This window comes from Marmota monax, unplaced genomic scaffold (assembly GCF_021218885.2).
Source record: "Marmota monax isolate L192 unplaced genomic scaffold, Marmota_monax_Labrador192_F-V1.1 WCK01_AAM20220418_F8-fsc00134, whole genome shotgun sequence".
Lineage (NCBI taxonomy): Eukaryota > Metazoa > Chordata > Mammalia > Rodentia > Sciuridae > Marmota > Marmota monax.
Window position 1 is genome coordinate 4,929,066 of NW_026692281.1, and position 19,307 is coordinate 4,948,372.

At 35.7% G+C, this 19,307-nt stretch overlaps 1 protein-coding gene and 1 non-coding gene across 6 annotated transcripts in view; both read left to right on the forward strand.

Annotated features, from left to right (window-relative positions):
• Window positions 1-19,307, forward strand: part of LOC124090050 (vascular endothelial growth factor receptor kdr-like) — a 303,001-nt gene that overhangs the window by 79,543 nt on the left and 204,151 nt on the right. For all 5 annotated transcript variants that reach the window (XM_058578313.1, XM_058578318.1, XM_058578317.1 and 2 more), the window contains 6 exons: window positions 5,901-6,028; window positions 13,105-13,264; window positions 14,306-14,442; window positions 14,755-14,932; window positions 16,495-16,612; window positions 18,966-19,138. In XM_058578313.1, coding sequence (XP_058434296.1) covers window positions 5,901-6,028; window positions 13,105-13,264; window positions 14,306-14,442; window positions 14,755-14,932; window positions 16,495-16,612; window positions 18,966-19,138 — 894 coding nt within the window. The remainder of the gene's footprint in view (window positions 1-5,900; window positions 6,029-13,104; window positions 13,265-14,305; window positions 14,443-14,754; window positions 14,933-16,494; window positions 16,613-18,965; window positions 19,139-19,307) is intronic.
• LOC124090077 (U6 spliceosomal RNA) lies at window positions 18,083-18,186 on the forward strand. Its single transcript, XR_006850942.1, has one exon. It is a non-coding gene; the product is annotated as a U6 spliceosomal RNA (small nuclear RNA).

A 19,307-nucleotide genomic window follows, 5' to 3' on the forward strand; every position in this document is an offset into this window, starting at 1 on the left:
CCCCTGCAGCAGTTATTTTATTTTTTTTGTCTTGCTTATTTCATTTAGCAGAGTATTGTACAGGTTCATCCATGGTTTTGCAAATGGCAGGATCTCCTCACATTTTAAGGCTGAATAATATTCCATAGCATGTGTTATGTATATAAGAACCTCATAATGTTTTAAATATCTATTTATTAGCACATTATAGTGACTACTATAATGTGCTAATCAGTATAATATGGTAATAAATAGATTTTTATAAAGTGGTGGACTTCATTGTGACATTCATTTATTCACACAACATAATTTTTTCTAGTTCATTCCCTAGTACTTTCCTTTCTCTCCCCTCCTCTGTTTCCCCATACCTCTATTCTTTTGATCCATATATATATATATATATATATATATATACATACATACATGCACGCACATGTATATGTATACATACATATGTATAAATAATATACACACATATATTTGTTCACTCATCATAATAATAACTAAAAGTGGGATTCCTTGTGGCATATTAATACATGCTCTAGCATAATTCAATTTCATTCCTTAGTTTTTCCCATTTCCCTCCCTTCCCCCCCAACCTTTGATCCCCTAACTCTCCTCTACTTATCTCCTTTCCATTTTTAAGAGATTCCCCATTTTTATTTTTTTTTCTTTCTAGCTTCCACATGTGAAAGAAATCATCTAACCTTTGACTTTCTGTGTCTCGCTTGTTCCACTTATCATGATAATCTCCACTTCCATCTATTTGGGAGTAAATTACATAATTTCATTCTTCTCTATTACTGTGTAGAACTCCATTGTGTGTGTTCAGCAAGGTGTTCAGCCCTTTTTTATATGTTTTAGGCTTCCTTTGTTCTTCTGCCCTCTTCTCCTTTTATTTCTCCTTCCTGAGTACCTGACTAGGCCCAATGGGATGGCCAAGAGGTGAGAAACTGGTGGGCTGAAGGGGGAAGGGCTGGATGGAGTAGCCCAGTACACATTATCAACTTTATAGATCCCTGTAGGGAGGGGCAATTCCTGGGACAGATTACCTTAGCAACAGGTTAGAGCAGGGGGAGATTCTTGATAAGTGTGGAGGAAGGGCTCTGAAGGAATTAACATTTCAATCCCTCTGGAGACAGTCTCCAACTTCCCAGACTCACTCAAAATTGGCCTCCTTGATCTGACCTGATATGATTTACCTATCTATACTGTCTGCCTGTCTAATTCTGGCTTCAGTTCCATTCCTGCCATTTTTTTTCATATCATTTGAACAGTTTCTATTCTTGATTCATAACTGTTTGATCCGCTTTGGCTTAACATTTTTTTTGTAGGGTGATGCCATTCCAGTTTCATTCTTCTACAAAGAGCTATCCATTTTCCTACCACCATTTGTTCAAAAGTCTCTGTTTTATTCAACATATATTTTTGGTACTTTCTTTTTGTACCCAGGGATACTTAAGCACTGAGCCTTTTTTTAAAAAAAAAAATATTTAGAGACAGGGTCACACTGAGTTGCTTAGCAGCCTTGTTACATTGCTGAAGCTGGCTTTGAACTCACAATCCTTCTGCCTCAGCCTCCCAAGCTGCTGGGATTATAGGCTTGTGCCTACTGTTTTTGGCACTTTGTTGAGGATCAGATAATGTATCTGTTTGTATTTGTTTCTGTCTTCTATTCTATTCCACTGGTCTTCATTTTTGTTATTATGTCAATATCGCTGTCATTAAATGAAGTTAAATATATTTATCTTCCAAAACATTTATCAATTCCATGTGGTAAAACTGTCACAACCCTTTCTTATAGCTTTTTGGAATTCATAGGACATAATGTCATCTATCATTACCATACTATACAATGTTACTCCAGAGCTTCCTGATCCCATCTAAATGAATCTTAGTAACCATTAATGAGTACTCAGTAAAACACACAAATACTTTTGCTGGCTTTTGGTAACTACCATTTTATTCACAACTTTTATAAGATTTCATAGATTTCACCTGTGGTACTTGTCTTTCTATTTCTAACTTGTTTATCTTCGTATAATGATCTCCAGTTCCATCCATATTGTTGTAAATGAAAGTGCTTAATATTTTTTTTTATTGTGGAACAGTATTCAATTGTGCATATGTACCACATTTCTAACCATTTCTCAGTTGATTGAAACTTAAGTTGTTTCCATTTCTTGGAGATTGAGAATAATGAATCAATGTATGTGGGAATGCAGATGTCTCTTCAACATACTGATCTTATTTTCTTTGTATATATACTCATTTACTGGGATTGCTGAATATTATGGTAGTTCTGTTTTTAATTTTTGAGGAGCTTCCATACTGTTTTCTAAAATGGCTGTACTAAGTTATATCCCTACCAACACCGTGTGTTTCTTTTGCTCTACATCCTTGCCAGCACTTGTTACTTTTAGTCTTTTTTTATATTACTCATTCTTATTGGGATGGGATATCTTATTTTGAGTTTGATTTGACTTTAGCTGATGATTAATGATTTTGAACATATTTTTCATGTACCTATTGACTATTTGAATGTGTGTTTTTTTTAGAGAGAGAGGTAATGTAAGATTTATTTTCCATTGTTAAATTTGGTCATTTTTTTGTTATAGATTTTTGGAGTTTCTTGTATATTCTGAGTACCAACCTTTATTAAATGTATATATTGATAATATCTTCCCATAATACAGGTTGTCCCCACCCTCTGTTGATTGGTTCCTTTGATGTGTAGAGTATTTTTAAGTTTATTTAATCTTATTTGTCTATTTATGATTTTATTTATTGCACTTTTGAAGTCTTATTCAAGCAAAAGCATTGTATTAGATATAAACAGACACATGGAACAGTGGAACAGAATAAAGATCCTAGAAGTAAACCCATATTCTGTAAATATTTTCCATCTGTTTTCTTCTAGTAGTTTCATAAGTTCGGGACTTACATTTAAGCCTTTAAATATTTAATCCATTTTGAGTTTATCTTTTTAAGTGGTGAGATATAGTGGGTCTATCTTATTTTTTCCAAAACCTTTTCTTGAAAATGCCATCCTCAATCCAGTGTGTTTTCTGAGATTTTCGTCAAAAATCAATTGTCTGTAGATGTGTAAATTTAATTCTAGGCTGTCTATTTTGTTCCATTTTTATATGTCTGTTTTTATGCCATACCATATCATTTCATTACTACTGCTTTGTAGTATGCTTTGACATTAGGTAGTATAATGACTCCTGCTTTGTTCTTTTTACTGAAAATGACTTGGGCTATTTGGCCTTTTTTTGCAGTTTCATAAAATTTTTAGATTTGACTTTTCTAGTTTTATGAAGAATGTCATTAGTATTTTGATAGAAATTGCCTTAAATTTGTAAATCTGATTGAGTGGTATGAACATTTTGGCAATATTGATTATTCTAATACATGAAGAAGAACTGTCTTTCCAATTTGGGGTATTATCATTTCTTTTGTGAATGTTTCATAAATTTAATTGTAGAGATTTTTCACCCCTTTGGATTGAATTTATTCCTGGGTGTTTTATTTATTTCTATTTGTACATGTTCTTAATGGAATTGCTTTCTTGATTTATCTTTTAGAAAATTTGACATTGACATGTAGCAACTATACTGACTTCGGATATTATTTTGTATCCTGTAACTTTGCTGAATTTATTCATTAGTTCTCATTTTTTTTGGTGTAGTTTTGAGGATTTTCTATATATAAGATGGTCATCTGCACATAGTAGCAGTTTGATTTCTTTTCCAGTTTGGGCATTACTTTTTTTCTTTATCTTGACATATTTGTGTAAGTAGGATTTTGGGGAATAAAAGTGATGAATCGGGCATCCTTGTCTTATTGCCAATCTTAAAGTGAAAGCATTTAGCATTTCCCCATTCAATATAATGTTAGCTATTTGCTTATTATAAATGGTCTTTATTATGTTGAGAGGCATTCTTTGTATTATCTTCATTGTTCAACACTTTTATCATGAATAGATGTTGAATTTTATTAAATGCCCTTTACTGCCTCAATTGAAATGAGTATAAGTTGTTTTGAGTTCTGTACATATTCTGGATATTAATCTCCTGTAAAAACAGTAGCTGGCAAAGTTTTTCTCCCATCTTGTAACTTCTCTCTTCATGTTCTTTTTTCTTTTGCTATGCAGAAGCTTTTAAATTTGATGTTCACTTGTTCAGTCTTTGTTTTATCTCTTGAGCTTTAAGAGTCTTTTTAAGGAAGTTGGTGCCTGTAGGGATATGTTAGAGTGTTCACCCTATATTTTCTTCTAGCAGGTGCAGTGATTTTGGTCTCATTTCTAGGTCTTTGATCCAATTTGAGTTGATTTTTGTTTGGGATGAGAGATAGGATTTAGTTTTTTTAAAATATGTGTATCCAGTTTTCCTAGCACCATTTGTTAAAAGGGCTATATTTTCTTCAACATGCTTTTTGTACCTTTACCAATGATCATACAACTCTTTCTATGTGGATTTGTCTCTGTGTCTTCTATTTCATTGCTCTTCATGTCTATTTCTATGCTAATGTTATGCTGGTTTTGTTACTATATCTCTGTAGTATAATTTGAGATCAGGTATTGTGGTACCAACAGGAACACTGTTATTGCCCAGTATTGCTTTGTCTGTTTTTGGTCTTTTATTCCTAAATAAGAATTTTAGGACTAGTTTTTCTAGTTGTGGGAAAAATGCCATTGGTATTTTGATGCAGATTGCATTGAGTCTATATATTACTTTTGGTAACATGGCCATTTTCACCAAATTCAGTCTACCCAAGAGCATGGGAGGTCTTTCCATCTTCGTAGGTCTTATTATCATCAAACAGAGGTAATTTGTCCTTTTCTTTTCCTATTTTGTGTTCCTTTAATTTCTTTCTCTTGCTTGGTAGCTCTGGCTAGCAATCTACTACCTAGCCACTCCAGTGGTTAGAGTGGACACAATTATTTTGTTATTGATGTTGGAGGAAATGACTTATTTTTTATCCATCCATTATGATTTTGACTTTGGGTATGCCATAAAGAGTCTTTATATTGTGGAAATAAATCCTTTCTGTCTAGAATAAGGAAATCTTTAATTTGTCTTTTGCAAAATTTTCTATGTATAAAATACTTTCAAGGACATCTTAAGGAATGATATAGTACAGAATAAAAAATAATGCCTCATATCAGGTCCATCTACAGGGGTAAAACTGAAATTGTAGGAATACAGGCAGCCAAAACCATTTTTTTTTAAGATCCATGACTGAAGGCTCATTTTTTTGAAATATCATATGTTTTCATATTGACATTATATTTTTTTTACCACATGAGAAATACTTACAGAGTGTGTACCCACTCAAACTGAGTCTGAGTCCTATGGGAAGGCAAAGTGGGTGAAATGAGCACATTCATGGTCATTTTAATACATTTTCATTTATTAAAGATTAATAATAATTTTACTTAGCATATAATACTTAAATAAATTATTATCTTTTCCAGGTAAACATCATATGCCTAATCTATTAATTACTATGTATTTTGGCTCAAGTGCCAGATAACCCATATGACTTTAAAACACTTCACATGGAAAAGAATTAGGAATTTTAGATATATGCCAGAAGGCCCATGAGGTAGATGAGAGATTTTAATTCTTCCATATAGCCCAATAGATTGAAATTAAGACCACTATAATGGTTTTCTCTTAGATCTTTATGAGTAGACTTGTATTCTTTCCTGGCCTTTGTGCAGAAAATCTTGGATGGGAGGTGCAAGATCTCAGTTCAAGTTTTGGCTGTGTTCTTTACTGAGTTCTTTTAATATTCTAAGCCTTTTTTCCCCCATATAGAAGAAAAGTAGTTATAATGAAATTTATATACAAGGAACCTAGGAAATCTTATCCTGATGACAATTCCATTTGTAGTATGATTTCTCACCCCTGCAGATGACAACCAGACCTTTGTGCAGGCCTACGACAATATACCTCTTGTTATCACTGTGTTTACTGACACTGAAGAGATACTTGTACCATGCCGGGTCACTTCCCCTGATGTTGATGTTAAGCTTCAACTGGTAAGTTGCATTGTCAGGGTCTCAGGGACTTGCCACTTTCTAGTGTAGGAAGTATAAAGATACTTGGGGAGAATTTTTAATTTTCATGTTTAGTACTGGCCCTAACTATGTCATGTCTACCTTTTTGGAGTGGAACATAAAAAATAGATATGCTACTATTTTGCCTTGAATTAGTGCTTTCACAAGAGGATTACACAAACTAGAAGGAAGTAGATAGTTACTATGATGCCCCTGAGTAATCATCTATTGTACTCAGTCTATATTATAGGCCATTCTAGAAAGGTCTCCCCTTCCCAGAAGCCAGAACCATTTTCTAGAAGAACTTTCTTGAATTTGATTAACTCTAGATGTCTAAGGACCTGTGAAGACTTCATATAAAGTTTGTCCAGAGCTCTAAGGTTTGAGTATTTGTGTGTAGTTCTAAAAATTGAACCCAATTTCTCACACATGCTACGCGAATGCTATTCTTCTGAGCCACAACCCCAACCCCTTCATGGAGTTTTTTATAAATAAGAAGTAAAGCTAAAATTTTATTGTCTGAGTAAATACATGTCTTTCTTAAACAGAAAGAAAATACTGGAAAATTTGGGGTGGGACACATGAGGAGTACAAGAGATGAAGGGGTAACTTAGAGATGTAGCTTCATCAGTCAAATCAATATTGGTTATGAATGGGGTATAATATCCCTGATGGATCACCTTAACATTCCTGAAGTTCTCAGCTTTCAAAGTTGAATAACACTTCTACAATTTTAAGAACACATTTATGTATTTCACCTTCTTTGAGCTGCTCAGATAGCTACCCTTTGAGGTAAACGGAGCTTCCTTTATTATTTCCATTTTACATATGAGGGACCCTTGGCCTAGAGAAAAGAAAGAACTTGCTCAAAGTCCATATTTTAGAAGGTCATAGCCAAAAGTAAAAATTGGATATCTTTATTCCTTGTCCAGGTATTGTCTTCGTGGTCTCCTTCAGGGCAGGTGTATATATCTGCTCCTCTCCTGGATACATTCTTCTTCTGCTACTAGGTTCTTCTAAATTCTCTGTAATGACAAAGCTATGACCCTCCAACAGTAGCATGCAATGATCTTCTTACTCTCCTGCCATATAAGGAGAGTCAAGATTTTCCCTAATCCCCCTTCACTGCAATATATCTGTGAAGGCTAAGAGTTGGGTAGCCAGGACATTGTGTATTTGCAGCACCACCTGATATGATAAATGGGGTGCTGACAAAGCTCGTGGGAAGAAGGTACTTTAACAGGCTCCATAAAATCTTGGGAGTCTATTAGGTACTTTCTGCAGACTGCACACTATCTTGATTGATTAGTACTCCTCTTCCAAGTCCTATCTGTCCCTAACGTCATTAGCAGGTCATTATATGCTCAGTATAGCAGTCTCTATCATCACAATTAAGTCCTTTCTCCTGTGAGTACCCAGTTCACATGCTCCTCCAACACTTCCCTGGGACTTTCTATTAGCTTTTTCTAAATGGAAAAGAAGATGTCCCATGTCTTTAGGACACAGTCCAGAAGGAGTTAGTGTTCCATCAGGAAGGGTGGAGAGGGAAAGACAGGGTTTGTGATAGAGTCTATGTGCTTGGATGGCTTCCTCATCCTTGTTCCACCTAATATGCAGGGAGAATGACCTGGTCCACTCACCAAGCTTCCTTTTTTCCCTTCAAACAAATGTTTGACGAGACTTGGCGCCACTGTGTCTCTGTCCTATGCCAAAAGGAAGCATGGAACAGGGAAGTGACTGACCTAATTCCAAGCCTCCTTTTCTAAAATTAAACCATACTAAACAATGGGTTCACCTCCATAGCATGAGCTGTCTGGAAATATTAGTAGAGGTATAGCCATAATTTGCTTTTTTTTAAAAAAAATCTTATTTTACCTTCATTTACTTCTCTTTATTTTATTTTTATGTGGTGCTGAGGATCGAACCCAGTGTCACATGCATGCTAGGCGAGCACTCTACCACTGAGCCACAACCCCAGCCCTGCCAGAATTTGCTTTTCTAAGGCCTTATCTATCATCTCCCCTAAGATTTATTAAGATCAATCAACTTCAGGGGATCTAGAAATCTCCCCCTTCTATCCAAAGGGGATTCCTAGACAGCAACCATAATATACCACTTTCTTTATAACTCATCAAAAGTCCCCATGATTCAAGTTAGCTTATTATGATACTATTGTATTTAGGGGAAAAACATTTAACATGATACTGGCATTTAAGGAACTATTGGCTAAAGAATCTATCCCAAAGCACTGAATAACACATTCAGCCTAAAGCTTGGCTACTGTGGAATTGAGGAACATCCGTCAGATTCTGTGAGCCCACAAAGAAGAATTCTGAGCTATGAATGAGGAAACCTGGAGTTCAAGTTGGATAATAATTTTTGATTATTTGTTAAGAGAATAGATGTGAATTATACTTTATACAATGCAATAGGTAGTACAGGTGAAAAGTACCAGTATAATTATGATCATTAGAGCTGATGTTTGATGTACTGGTTATGTATTTCACATTCCCTGATCTAAAATACATAACCTACATACGGTCATTTGGCAGGCCATTGTATACTCAATGTCACAATTCCCATGATCACATTGAAGTCTTTCATTCTCTAAGCAGCCAGTTCAGGCCTTCGGCTCTCTCTTCCCTGGGAACTTCTAACAACCAGTGTTATTCAAGGAACATTGGTTTTGCTGTTTTGCATTTTTGCTTTTACCATCTCATTGCTAGGTTTCAGTGTTACTCAATAGGTGAAGGAGGGAGAAATATCCCCCTTGTCCCTTGCAGTGCTGGAGATGAATTTCATGGCCATACATATGCTATGTAAGTGCTCTACCACTGAGCCATATCCCTAGTTTGAAGGGTTCCCTTTCTCCTGAAGTATAACTCCAACAAAAGTAAGCAAACCAACAGTGTATACAGGGCATTTTCCCCATACTAATTGATTAACTAAAGCTAACTTTATAGAAGAGGAAAACAACTTATTTTTAGGCAGAATTCAATGCAATTTGATTTAGTCCAACATATTGATCTCCTGCCCATGCCCCCCATGGGTGGTATTAGGGTTTCCCTTGATGTAATGGGTTGGCTGAGAAATAAAAGCTAAGAGAGCCTGGATCAGTGGTTCACACCTGTAATCCCAGAGGTTCAAGAGGCTGAAGCAGGAGGATCGTGAGTTCAAAGCCAGCCTTAGCAATGGTGAGTCGCTAAGCAACTCAGAAGGACCCTGTCTCTAAATAAAATACAAAATAAGACTAGGGATGGGCTTAGAGGTGGAATGTCCCTGATTTCAATCCCTGGTACCCCTCCACCCCAACCCCCCCCCAAAAAAAAAAAAAAACTAAGATAAATACAATTGAGAAAAAAACATAGAACACAGAAAGTAGTTTCAAAATTGGGGACAGAATGGGCAAGCTCATGAAATAGATTGAGCTCCTGGCAAAATGGAGCCCACACCTGCTTTGTTTATATCAGGACATATCAAAGGCCTTCCATAGAATGTTCTCCAAGAAAGATTAATGGTAGCCTGTTCAGTTTCTAATGGGTTATGCCCATCTCTGGAGCTACTATGAGGAACCTTCATAGCAGAGCAGAGGGAAAGGTCATGTGCTTTGGGCAATCTATTGCCATAGGAGAGCCACGGAAAGTTCCCAATGCCAGGCCTGTATGTACTAGAGAAAATAGGCATGCCAAGGAGAAAGGGAATGACTGCCTAGGGCAGTTTTAACTGAAGAGCTTATGACAAGTAGAAGCGCATTAAGTGAAGAATTTGGTAAGGAACACAAAAAGTAGTATGAAAAAATGAAGTAGTATTCAGGATTGTTGATTAAATATGACAGAAATTTAATCAAATCCTAATGCACTCAAATTGGCTTAGGCAAAATGCAAAATGTATTTCAAGGGGCAGAATATAGTTTAGTGTATTCACCTGAAGCTCCTTTCTCTAATATCACAGATCTGTTTTCAAAAATTATCTGTATTAATCTATAGTTCATTATATCTTTCTTCCTATAGATAAGCTGAGAAGTATTCCCTATCTGAACCCAAGTTAGAAAATAATCCCAAGGATGGTTCTGGTTACTCTAATTAGAATCGAATCCCCAATTTTACTCTATTCACTGTGGTCAGAGAGGCAGGAATGGTATGCAAATGCCACACAAAGTACATAGTTCTGGAGTGAGGATGAGGATGGTGGGCCACATTATAAGAAGGAATAAAGACAATAACGAGGGGAAGATCCTATCACATGCAACCAAAACGCCAAGCATCTACTGTAGATGATGATCTAATTTAGGAGAGCAGAGAAGGGAAGTGGCAGAATAGAGATTTTGGAAGTAGAATCCAATAGGACTTTTTTGACCTCAGTTCAGTTGACATTCAGGATCAGATAATTCTTTGTTGCATGGGGGCATCCTGTGCATTCAGGGATGTTTATTAGTTTCCCTTACTTCTACCCACTAGATACTAATGGCAACTTCCTTCAGTTGCACCAGCCAAAAGTGTCTCCAAATATTGCCAAATTCCTGTAAGGAGAACCTACTCCCTCCCATTGAGATGCACTGGTCTGTAGGCTTAATTAAGTGAATGAGTAACTTTTTTACCACTGAGGAAAGCCTCAGTGTTGTACAACAATAAGGACACAGAGTTATTCCTTTTAACTCTGATTTTTTTGTACATCCCTGAAACTCTAAATTGCTGTAGAACCATGCAAAATACTCCAGGTTTGGGGGCCTCCTCCATTACTGATTTTAACTATTTTCTCAGCCATTTTGTATTTTTGTCTCCATGTGTTGTTTGCAGTCCCCTTAGTTCATGCTATTTCTGTTGCCGGGTTCTTTGAGGACCTAGCAACTGGGTAGTAAAGGACAGTTAGGTTATGATGAAAGTGCTGAGGAATTCTCAAAGGGGCCCAACAGATTTTGTTGAAAAGTAGTTTTAAAAATATTTTTAAACATTTGAAATTTGACTTAAAAGTTGCTAAAAATCATAATATATGCATGTGCAAAAATGCCAAAAGAAAACCCACTAATTTGTACAATCAGTATGGAATAATAATTATAATAATGCTGAAAAGAAAGATATGCCTGTAATCCCAGTGGCTCGAGAGGCTGAGACAGGAAGATCAAGGGTTAAAAGCCAGCCCCAGCAATGGTGAGGCACTGAGCAACTCAGTGAGACCCTGTCTCTAAATAAAATACAAAATAGGGCTGGGGATGTGGCTCAGTGGTCAAGTGACCCTGAGTTCAATCCCTAGTACCACCCCCCCAACAAAAAAGAAAGATAAAAGAATGTACACAATAAAGAAAAAAAAGTAAGCAAGACATACTTGGTGTGACTAATTGTAATTAATTCAAATTTGACCCAATCATAGCCATTAAAAATGTGAAAAGATAGAAAAAGAGTTAATAAAGAATAAATTTTAAATTTAATTGTTTACAATTAAACTAAAAAGAAACGTAGTATATTTTATACCTTAAATTTTGTGTTATTAGGTAAAGCTTGATGATCCTATTGTAGAGTTAAGGAAAAGAAGTTTCTGAGTATATACATATTAGGAAGAATAAGAAAACTAAATCAATAGTCTATGAAACAGAAACTCAGAGTTCGAAGAGATTTCCTATATGACACAAAATTTCTTTATTGCCTCCTGGACAAATAGTCATCCCACCTATTTGAGTGATTTCAGTGACAGAGTTTACCATCTTTTTATTAAGCCAACACAGCATCTCAGACATTTTTACTCATCAGTTCACATTTTACCTTCTGAAGTTATTATACTCAAAAGTCCAAGTTCCCAAATAATAGCTCTTCATATACTAGGAAAAAATTAAACTTATTCTGACCTTTTTCCCTAATCCAAACCTCAATCCTACCAACCATATTCTTTCCTCAAGTGTTTTAGTTTCTCAGGCTAAAATCTTCCTTTTTCTCCAACTATTCCTTGTATCACAAGACTTCCAGAGAGTTCATGATTTTGATCATACTCCTTTGATGTCATATTGCCATTAAATTTTATATTTAATGAAAAATTTTAGTTATATGAGAATATGCTAATTAATATAATGTTAAGTAGGAAAACATAGGATTAAAATTGTGATTATAGTGTGTGACTATGTGTCAATGCATACATACATAGAAAAGAGAATGTAAGTACATATGCCTCATTTGTTTCCTAGCTATTTCTGGGTTATAGGTTAGTACTATTTTCTTCTTTACTTTCTTCAGTATTTTTGAAAAATGTTCACAGTTAGTATGTATTATTTTCATATTTACAAATGATACAATTTAGTAATCCAAGCCTGTTTAGACATGCACTAGCTGAGAGTGGGCATTCAGTCTGTGCTATTTGAAGCTAGGTCCTTATTACTTGGCACAGTACTTGACACAGAACATATACTTGATTAAATATTAAATATGATTTATTTAACTAATGAAAATATTAGGCATAGACTTCTTATAGTCAACTTCTTATAGACTTATAGTGAAGTCTTTTGCACTTGTTCATAGCTGAGGCAAAAGTGGATGCCCATAACAACAGAATATCAATAAATATCGGGCATCTTGATAGGTAGATGTGCAACCTGGGAAACTGACAGCTGGTGTTCTTTTATCTTCAAAAGAAGACTGAATGGGCATTTTGGTTTTAAACTTCTCCAGTAGAAGAGACCTAAGTCTTGATATTCAGTGCAATAACAAAACATCAATTGGGCAAGTTATCTACTCTGAACTGCATCTGTGAAATAGGGCAACATCATAACCTTTTTGTGAGAATTACATGAGCTAATATTTTGTCTGAAAAATAGTAAGTGGTATGTAAATGTTCACTGGTTCCTTTTTTGTTTGTCAAGTATCTACTCTGACCGGAACTGTGTTAATTTTGTAAGCGGAAAACAAAGGATTCATTATAGGGCATGGGATCAGACCTTGGAAAGCTTGGGTAGGAAAGTGGGAAGACAGACCACTCTTCTTCTGTGTTTAAGGTTAGATGGCATATGTGTTACACTGAATACTAGTGAGATCTTTACATTTTTGTCTTTCTGTTTTCCTTTCCATTCCCCATAGTTGCACCCTGCCACATTCACCTATGCAAGCCAAAACTGGGACCCCAGGAAAGGCTTCACTGTGATGCGGCCCTCTTATCAGTTCTACAGTAGCATGCTCCAATGCATTGCTGAAGTCAATGGAAAGATCCACAGGTCACTGTATCTCCCACAGCGATTGGGTATGTGATTTGTGCGTTTAGATTAGGAATTATAATCATGATGCTTTGTGAGAATACCTCCTTTTTGAATAAAACTTACTCCAGCTAAATTCTCTTTCGTATAGATTAATAATCATGATAATCAAGATCCTAGGGTCTTGGGGCTGGGGTTGTGGCTCAGCGGTGGAGTGCTCGCCTAGCATGTGCAAGGTGACATCAATTCTCAGAACCACATAAAAATAAATAAAATAAAGGTATTGTGTCCAACTACAACTAAAAAATAGATATTAAAAAAAGATCCTAGGGTCTTATTTTAATATGTATATTACATAATATATATTGGATGTATACATATATACATATACATATATTATGCAAATATATACTTATCTATCTATCTATATAGATGTCAGTAGATAGATAGATATATAGCTATGTATGTAGGAAAAGCCCAGATAGATAGATAGATAGATAGATAGATAGATAGATATATCAGTAGGTAAAGCCCAGATTAACTTCTGCAATCTTATATGACTCATAAGTATCAGACCATTTCTCTGGTGGCAATGTCTATAATAAATATTCACCTTTTACAGGGTTTTCCTTGCAAAACCATGAAATAATGGTGCATGTTGTGGCTAAATAACAGGCACCTTGGAATTTTATGTTATTGCTTCCTTGATTAATGTGGATATGGGCCATTAACAAGGAAGACCCCTTGCTCAGAGAACACATAAATATGTAGAATGAGCCACCAAAGGGCATTATGACTTTAGATCAGTAGGAGAAATAAAACTTTCTGATGGGGAAGCTTGTAAATTGGAGATAAAAATTTTCTAAGGATTATAGAAGCTGCTCACCACTACCAAGTATCTTGCAATAGTTTATATAAAATCTTATTTGGTCTTTTCTAAACCATGGGACCTTGTGGTATGATTTTGCATCTACAGTTTTCACCTAAGAAAGGGTTGCAAGGATTGAAAATTTTCAAGAACTACTCTATAATCAAGACTTTTTCCCCTGGTTTTGTCAACACCATATGGCATATCCTCTATTTTCTAGAAATAAAGAGAGGAAATATCTCTATCAGATATAACCAGAAGAGGCTTTTGATGGGAGACACCCTTTTCCTGCAGTGTGTGGCAGAGACCACATTCAATGGACGAATCAAACTGGATTGGGTATTCAACCGGCAAGATGTGAGTATACTATTTTTCCTTCAGAATGTTAGAGTATTTATCCATACTGTCTCTCCCTGAATTAGTCTAGTCTTGGACAAGAACCAGGCTAAGTGCTAGCAGATCAACAAAGCTGAATAATAAGTAGTATGTGAATTTCAAGAAATATGTTTTATAGGGACTGATATTTTATTCTGTACCATATTGTGGTCTATTATATATAAGTTCCTTATATTAACTTCTCTGGCTTCCCTCCCAAACCCTGTAATACTTTAGACATCTAGAAATACTCAATACTCTTGATTGAAATTTTCATCCTTTCCCATCCCACAGTCTAAGACAACACCCAGGTGTTGTGAAGTTAAAAGGAATTTGTACCAAGGGTCCCCTGTGTACAAAAGCTATAGTAATTTGACCATCTGGAATATAACCATGGAAGACAAGGGTTTATATATTTGCCAGGAAAATAACAACACTGCCCTGCAAGCCAACATTACCATCACAGTATACAGTAAGTAAACCTTGCATTCTTGACTTTTCTCTTGATTCTACTCTTCTCCCCTATACATGGTGAATCACTCAGAAATACCTGCATTTTCTCTTCCATTGTTATGGTTTCTCCAGCTTACAGCCCACTGTTTCAGGGCTTATATGAAATCTGTCCCTTTACCCTGTCACAGGGAACATATACTGCAAAATATTGTGATTTAACTTACATGTTTTTCTATCTTTTGGCTAGCTAGTAGTTAGTCCCAAATAGAGAGTAAAGAGTCTTGAATATTCTTTTCTATTTTGATGTGTGATCTTGAAAACAACTACTATGCCTCTCTAGGTTTAATTTTTCTATCTCTAAAATGATATTTGAGGGTGCCCTTTGATTTTTCTTTTTACTGATATCTATGTGGCTAAAAATTGAATAGCAGAAAGAATTATTAAGTGAACCTCTATTTAACCCAATTACCTTGTGTTTATGGAGTGGTGATTAATAAATACATATGTACATAATACATGCTCTCACAAAACAAAATAATAGCCATATTCATCCCAGTACATTTATACAGAAAAATATTATTTGGAATGCATACACACAGATTCCAACACTTATTTGAAGGTATGGACAAAATCCTCACTTATTGGAGCCTGGGGGGCATGCAGCCCAATGGTATGGTGTGTTTTTTCATTCATAAGCCATGGATTCAATGCCCAGCACCACAACAAACAAAAATTCTCACCTACAAATACTAATATTTCTCTACACACAAATGCTTACAAATTCAAATACAGTCACATTCTGAGTTTATTCTATAGTAAAAATTTAACTGCTATAGCTCAGTTAAACTCCTACAGCTGAGTTTATAAGATAATTTTCTTTATGTTTATCAGGCTTTGGATAACATATGTCCACTTTAGTAAACTGGGATGTCTTCAGCTGCAAACTACCTGATTAAAAGTAGTTTAACAATCAAGAGACAGTTATCTTATATAATAGAGTCTTCAGATTTACAGTTCCATGTTTGATTCAGTGGATCATGAATGTCCTACTGAAGCCAGGTTCTTTCCATTATTTTACTCTGCCACTTTCATTATCTTCAATGTACCCTGCATGTTGCTGGGAAAAGAAGGAAATTGATGACTTCCATTCCTTTTTAAGAATCTGTACAACTTTTCCTAGAGATTCCCTAGCTAATTTGCCCTCTTGCCTCATTGGTCAGAAATCATTCATTGCACATGTCTAAATAATCATCTCACAAGGGAAAAGGCCAACATGATTATATGATTCTCAACTTGGGAGCAGTACTATACTTGGAGGCATTGGAAATGTAAGGGGCCATGTTTTGTTTGTCAAAATGACTGGTGATCACTACTGGCATTGATGGGATAGAGTGAGACATAGTAGTTTACAACAAAGAATTGTCCCACCTAAAATGCCAATCCTTATTAATAAACAACATTTGTCAGTTCAAATTTTATTCCCTGAGGTTTGGAAAAACATGGCTGCTCATAGGAAGAGTAAACAAAATTAAGATTTAGTTTTACTTTATCCCTCTGATACCATACCTCTTCTGATTCCAGAAAAATCATTCCTCAATGTGAGATGCAAAAGAAGGTGCATTTATGAGGTGACAGCTGGGCAAAGGATGCTCAAAATAGGAGTAAGAGTGGATGCTTTCCCTCGCCCCAATGTGACCTGGTAAGTGGGCCTTCTTTTCTAAGGTTCTCTATTCCTGTGTCTGCTAAACCTCACCCTTAACAATTACTCCTTCCACTAGACCTTTAATTTGGCATTGGGAACTCAGGAATACATTAACTCTGGAAAATAAATTAATCCTAACCCTACCCTTTGGGGCACTCCCAATTTCAGAAACTGGGGCTTATCTCCTTGTTCCCAAGAAGAGGTGGGTTTCTTTGATTATTTTCTTTTACTACTCTTTATATCCCCTATGTTTGAGAAAATGAGTTTTGCTCTTTGAAAGTAAAGGAGGGAACAAGTCTGGAAAAATTTCCAAGGTCATTATGGGATTACAGAATCTTAAGGTTTTGAAGAACTCTTAAAGATGGTCTTACCCATCCTAGTACAGGTCCTTGAACATCAGGGTAAGAAATGGTGAGGTGGAAACAATATGGGAATTTCCATGAGGCAGACATGTAATTAATTCTTTTTCAAGTTACCAGGCATATTAATAAACTCTCCAAGCTTCAGTTTCTTCATATATAAAATCTGAGTGATTATACTTATATTACACAACAGTTCTGACGTTTAACAAGAAAAATAAATATTGTACTTTTTTATTGCTTACTTTAGTAGGAAGTGGAGAACCCTCAAAGTTATGAAGTAAGGAGGGATAGATTTGAAGCTAAGCATTAGAAAGATTAATATGGCTTTATGAATTTACGATGGTAATGGAGAAAGGCTAAGAAGAAATAGCTACTGCTATAGGGGCTTATGACAAGAGTTATGTGAGACATGCTGCGGACATGAATAAGCAGGAGGAAATGGGAATATAAGAATGAATGAAATTGGGGAAAATTGAAGAGGCAGAATACTCAGGGTTTAATATCCAGTTAGATATGTGAAGCTAAGCCCAGGAATCTGAAGTAATTCATAGGTTTCACATTTGGTTAAATGTAAGAGTGGTTGTGTTATTAACAACCTGTGCTTCATTTGGATGAAAAGCTAGTGTGAGGGTGTAGGAGAGGAACACCATGATAAATTCATTTAGAGAATTTCCTCCAGGAACATTTTGAAATATGGGTCTAGAGCTAGGTTCTGGAGAGGTAAATTGAGAGTCATCAGCAGGTGTTAAATGAATACATATAGGCAGAATACGCAGAGATAAGAGCCCAAGACACAATACAGAGTATTCTTATCTATGTACCTATCCATACATAAACACATATATACTTGAGGGCAATTATAAGCATTTATTATGCTCCTACTATTAATTACTGAAAAATATTTTCACAGTACCTTAAATCCAGATTATTAGCAGAACCTGTAGGTTCTGATCTAAATATCTCAGTTCTCTCTCTCTCTCATCTGTTTGCTTAAGTATTTTAAGTGTTTACAGGAAACACATATATTAAAAGGGAAAGTAAACAAAAGACAAGTCAGTGAAGAAGAGAGAAATAATGATTAGAACAGTTTCAAGAGGCTAAGAGAGTTCTCACTTCAGTAGCATATATACTAAAATTGGAATGATACAGATATTAGCATGGCCCCTGCACAGGGATGACATGCAAATTCATGAAGCATTCCATTTAAAAAAAATAAAAAGAAAAAAAAATAGGCTAAGAGAGAAAAACTTGGTCTCTGAGGTCAGGTATCCCAGGAAATCTGAAGGTCATTAATGCAAAAAGGCCACTGGCTTTGATATTTAGGGCATTGATGGGAATCTTGGAAAAGATGATTTCAAAATGATGATGTGGAGGAAAATTTGATTTTACAACATAAAGGAATTGATGAGAAGTGAGGAAATGGAAATGTAGGATGCATGTGTGGGAATACTTTCCAAAGATTTAACCATTAGGAGAAAGGAAAGAGATAGTTTTAATCTTTTACTTCCAGTGTGACTGTACTAAGATGCTCCAACCGGAATTTTTAATTTTTTTTTGTACAGCCAATTGAACCAAGGGGTGATTAACAACTGAGATACAACCTCAGCCATGTATACACACACACACACACACACACACACACACACACACACACACACACACACATATATATATATATATATATATATATTTGTTGTTGTTGTTTGTTTGTTTGTTTGTTTTTATGCAGGATCTCACTAATTTGCTTAGGGCCTTTCTGAGTTTCTGAAGCTGGCTTTGAACTCACAATCCTTCTGCCTCAGCTTCCCAAACCACTGGGATTACAGGCATGTGTCACAATGCCCAGCAACAGCCAGGAAATTTGATGAAATGGGTTCCATTGCTCTGCTTCTCTTTGTTGACCATGATAAAGCATAAGCCTATGGGAAGAGGGTTGTATGTCCTAAAGACCAACACTGTATTTATCATTCCTTTCTCATGCCTTATAGGTTCAAAGATGGAAAACCACTCCCAGTAAACCATACCTTCCAGCTGGACACTCTAAACTACAGACTTAAAATCCTGGAAGTTAATGTAAAGTATGCTGGAAACTACACTTTTGCCCTGAGCAATACCAAGCATGGCCTCTACAAAAACATAACTGTACAACTGATTGTCAATGGTGAGTTTTGGGGATTTGGATCTATGCAACAGCTCTAGGTTCCTTTCTTGGTGCTATTAGAAAAGATATTTAATGCAAGAGTCAGATAGTAACTACCACAGCTATGCAGAGACAGAGATTTTGGAAATGCCTATTTGTTACCTAGAGTTCTTGCTTGGCACTTAATGCT